Here is a 5,000-nt window from a genome sequence, read left to right on the forward strand (position 1 = left end):
GGACGGTTTAGGATGACCTTAACTGATGTTTCGACAACCTGAGTTGTGTATTGTCTGTTGATGGTATAAACACTTGCCTATAAGGCTAATTGTTTATGTCACTGGTCAACTTAAGTCATGATGTTATTGGTCAACTCCCACTTAAGCCTTATAGCTGGGACGGATTTAGGGAGGTTCGTGGGCTGTAACTGAACGCCCTAAATCAAAACAGCTAATGCCAAAAACTGCTGCCCAATAAAGCTAAAACATTTTCTCCATAGAAAAACAAATAAATTTTTGGTTCACCGTGAATGTGGCTCTTTTAATTGTCTTCTTTTCTGTGAATTGCTTTCACTATGCCAGGCACGGGAGGATGCCCCCTGGATCAGCCCCAGCCTAGATGTCATTGTCTCTGAAGACCATAAACAGGGGCTGGTGCATTTTAAGGTGGCTCAAACCAGTTTCAACATTCTTCTTAGAAGGGTTGACACTACAACACTTTATCACTTAACAGCAATGAAATGGTCCATATCAACCACCAATTATAGCTGAAAAAAGATTTGGTAATTTCTGTGATGTAAAAAGTTACCATGGCAACAGGAAAGCCCTACAAAAACACCCCATATTTTGGCTTTTATAGCTGCTCATATCTCAAAAACGAACTCGGTAACCCACATTTTTTATTACTTTTGTGAAATGTAATCAGCATGCCAGAATGAAACTCTCTGCAAAGTTTTAAAAAAATCATTTGAGCAGATTTAGAGCCTCCTTAAATAATTGAAAATTTAATGTAGGTTTGAATCTGCTCCACAATTTTTTTTTAAATTTTGCAGAGAGTTTCATCTTGGCCCACTGATTGCTTTGGTACAATAAGAAATAAGGTCACCAAGTTTGTTTTTGTGGTAGTGCACTGTAAGTGCACTACCACAAAAACACTGTAAGTGCACTACACACTGTCACCCTGTTGTAAGAGTGTAAGAGTGTAAGTCTGTGATGCAATTAGTCTGCAGCCTGTGCATAAATCACGAAAATAAACAGATCTATTGGAAGCGTGCTTAAGTTTCAACAAATGAGCCCCGAAAGTGAATTTTTGATTTCGCACAAACAATGGTCAACCTCAAGAGTTGTGTAATTGTGATCTTTGTGTTGAATTTGCACATTTCTTGTAAAAATTCTACAACACTTGGAAAGAAAAAAAAACAAACTATTATAAACAACAAGCAAAATCGGTGTCTTACCATCATTTTGACACAGATGAATCTTTTGGTGGCTGCTGAATTCGACCACACTTCCGATTTTGCAATTTACTTGTGCAGCCAAAAGTACAATAGAAAAATTGAACGTAGCAAAAATCTCCCAAAATGTTTTCGCTGATGGTAATTTTTTGTATTCACAGTTAAAAAATTGTTGTTTTCATGTCGCAAATTTTGTTGCTGATGGCAAAATATGTTATTCTCGATTGACACTTCCTGAAAACTTCCTTTTGCTCTTGTGTCAATGTTTGTTTTAGAAAAAAGGGCTAACAAAGTCTGTACATGTACCTTGCTTTGGTCACATTTTTGATCATTATTTAAGTCTAACCACTTTTTAAAAATCTGGATTTTTCACATTCTCATATGGAATTGCCCTTAAATAGAATTCAATCCTGTGTTTCTGACATCGCAAGTCGTAAATTTTGAGGTATCCCATCCAGATACTAGCCTCACCGGACAGGGTTAACTTCAGTTGAATTTTCTCTGGGAAAGCTGTCAGAAGCTCAGGGGACACACGTAAACTTGTGGCGAAAAAGAAGTTGTAAGCCTAGGGAACTTGAAAATGATGAAGATGTCAGCCTTGAAGCCATTGTATAGATCTCGATTCCCTTTTATTTTCTTCAATCTTTCTGGGTTTAGTATTCTACTAGTAATTGCATGTCTCAGGGCTTGGCTATTTACCTAAGACATATGCCATAGCTCTAGAAAAGATGTACTGTACCAAAACAATATCGTGTACTGTTTAGAGCAACATAGTACGCAAAGACAACTTGAATCTCCTGGAAAACAAAACGCAGCTCAGTTAATAGTTATGAAGTATTAAAAGTGCTGTGTTACTGCACTACCACATGTATGCAATGCGTGCCTATTTTTCAGACATCATAGCAAGTAAAGCCAAAGTATAGGATGTTCTTCCAAGGCTTTCCTGTCTTGTCACAAAAATGACTGTATCTTGTTCAGCAATAATTGATGTTTCATATGGTACCATAACATTGCTGTTACATGATGAAGTGTTGCTAACTGTCAATTCTTCTGATAACAAGATCTCTTGAAAGTGTTGAAACTGGTTTGAGCCACCTTAAAGTGCACCTAACCTCAACATTTTTACATTAGCAAAAGATAAATATCATATATCATATCATATCACATCATATCATATCATATACTTTACCTTTGTCTCTCTAGATTTTACCTTTTTAAAAGGTGCCTCATAAGGTATGTAAGAGAAAGGTCCTGTCAATCGTTTGTCCCATGGCCGAGGCAGTAGGAGGCATGGGCCTATTCCTTTGATGACGTCATAAACTACTTTGCATTATAGTTTTGAAAGAACTTTGGCAATGTAAATTAGATCTTGACGCCATTGAAGGAATAGACCCATACCTCTCACTAGCTTGGCCATGAGACAAATGAATGCAGGTCAGGTCAGGCCAGCTTTGTTACTCTCTTGTACCTCATTAACCCTATTAAAAGTAAAATATAGAGAAGCAAAGGTAAAAGATATGTTAGACATTTCACCTTTTGCAAAGAAAATTCTTTGAGGTTAGGTGCACTTTGATAATGGAAATGAATGGACTGAAGTTTGATATGTTTAGCAATACTCTTTTCTCTCTCCAGCATGAATTTATTTAATATATTTTGATTTGCAATTTGGTAAACTATGACCCTACAAAACCTGCTTTCAACAATACTGTACAATGAAAACTACTTAAGTATACAGTATTATAATATTATTTATATATCACACACATAATTTACATACTCACTTTTTGAAAAGTGTTCTCCGAAATCATCCCAAATACATTGTGTTGTTTTCAGGTTACCTTTTGAATGAAATTTCACTTTATTAATGGCTTTGAAAGATGGGAAAAGTGGTCATACTTTGATCAACAACTGAGCAATGAAAGGGAATGGGTTCAATACCAGGTTGATGTCAGAAATTGCTTTGCATTGATTGAGGAAGTCTTTGAAAACAGCAATGCGGGTTAATTTGTGATGTCAACACTACATCAAATCCATTCTCCTTCATTGCTCGGATGTTGATCCAAGTATGACCAAGTGAAATTTCACTCAAAAGGTTCTAAAAACAACATGATGTATTTGGGATGATTTCGGAGAATAAATGAAGTGGAAATGTGACTTAAGGTGAAAGGCACCATAAACATCAATCTACTTAACATAATCACAACGAAGTTACAGAAGTTTATAACATGTATTCTATTCGGTCATGCCAAAATGCAGACTGCAGACTGTGCAGACTCACTGTGCAGACTGTGCAGACCCGGGGTAAAATATACACGACTTGTATGGTGTTACCCTCGCTACTATTGAGAGCTAAGTGTCAACAGGCTAACCTGATCTTATTAAGGCCTATAATTAGGCTAACCGAATGTTATTTAGGCCTTATTCAGGCTAACCAAATTTTCATTTTACAGACAGTCTGCAGTCTGCGTTCTTCAGCGTCCTAATTCTATACAGTCACATCATTTACGTGACTGTACTTAGCGCTTATTAACTGAGCAGCAGGTCTGTATGGGAGAATGTTGACTGAGGTCGTGAGTACAGACTGAATGCAGTGAGGTCTGTACACACGACCGAGTTAAGCTCGAGTTAAGCTCGGTTAATAAGATGTTTATTATATGGCAAACACGAAAAATTTAATTTGTTTAATGTAACTGGTTTGTACTAACTGACATTTTGCTTGCGAACGGCGATGAGTGGCGATGAGCTGAACTTAATTCTGTCAAAGTTTTCTCGTCATCCTCTCTTTTGTCATCATGCTGTTTGGCACTTCCATAAATAAATATTGGTAGAAGAAAATACTCAATATTTTTGCATTTTAGTTTGCATCTTTTCACCACAAAACATTATCGGTCTAGATGGGAAAATCTAGGTCGCGGTCAATATCGATTTTAGCCAATCAAATTCGTGAATTTTGTAGTTCCCAGTCCTTGTGAGACAGCCATTAAAAGTTACTTATTAAGTTAACAATCACATTAATAGATTGCTAGCTATATTCATTAAATATCCATAGATATATTTATTTACATGTACAGCATATTCTGAATGGAAAATCTTGTAATACTTCTTCAATAAGACTTCATTGACACTCTGCTATAGTTTTTTGGAAACCAGTGATAATTACGATAACTTGACTACTTAGTCCAGCACACAAAATAAAAAAAAATCTTAAGACTATACAATCATGTAAATTGAAACTTTTCCAATTGGAGCTTTTTAATTCACCTTATTTTACTTGAAGTTTGTCACTTAATATATAGTTCTCTTTCTTTATATCAATAAAAAAATATATATATATATATTCCCTTTGGATTTTGTTGTCAGATCATTACCAGTAATTGTCAAGAGTCAAACATTGTTTGGAATGTTTAACCATTATCTGTACATAGTTTAAATCGCAGAATAAAGTGAATCAACAAAGGCCTTTACATTTTTATTAATAAGTTAAATTTTGCTGTCTAGATATTGATGCAATTGGAAAACCAGTCAGTGGACTCACAGCAGGAAATGTTCTCTGGCTTGGGTCATATGGTGTATGTAAGAATATTTCTGATGCACAATATTGCCTGGCCCTTGAAGTCGATTTTGAAATTACAGCAAAGGTACAGTAAAATAATCTGTTGTATGTACAGCCGAGTGAGTCCACAATCTGACCAAACGTATGACACAAACAAAGAGCAAGGGTTGTCTATTTAACCATCTCACAATACGATTGGTTTGTTTCGCAAAATGGGCATTCTTGATTGGCTA

At 35.9% G+C, this 5,000-nt stretch overlaps 1 protein-coding gene across 1 annotated transcript in view; it reads left to right on the forward strand.

Annotated features, from left to right (window-relative positions):
* Positions 1-5,000, forward strand: part of LOC138022042 (uncharacterized) — a 14,341-nt gene that overhangs the window by 1,013 nt on the left and 8,328 nt on the right. The window contains exon 2 of the mRNA XM_068869064.1: positions 4,713-4,852. Within this exon, the coding sequence (XP_068725165.1) occupies positions 4,713-4,852 (140 nt within the window). The remainder of the gene's footprint in view (positions 1-4,712; positions 4,853-5,000) is intronic.

This window comes from Montipora capricornis, chromosome 10 (genome assembly GCF_036669925.1).
Source record: "Montipora capricornis isolate CH-2021 chromosome 10, ASM3666992v2, whole genome shotgun sequence".
In the NCBI taxonomy this organism is placed as follows: domain Eukaryota; kingdom Metazoa; phylum Cnidaria; class Anthozoa; order Scleractinia; family Acroporidae; genus Montipora; species Montipora capricornis.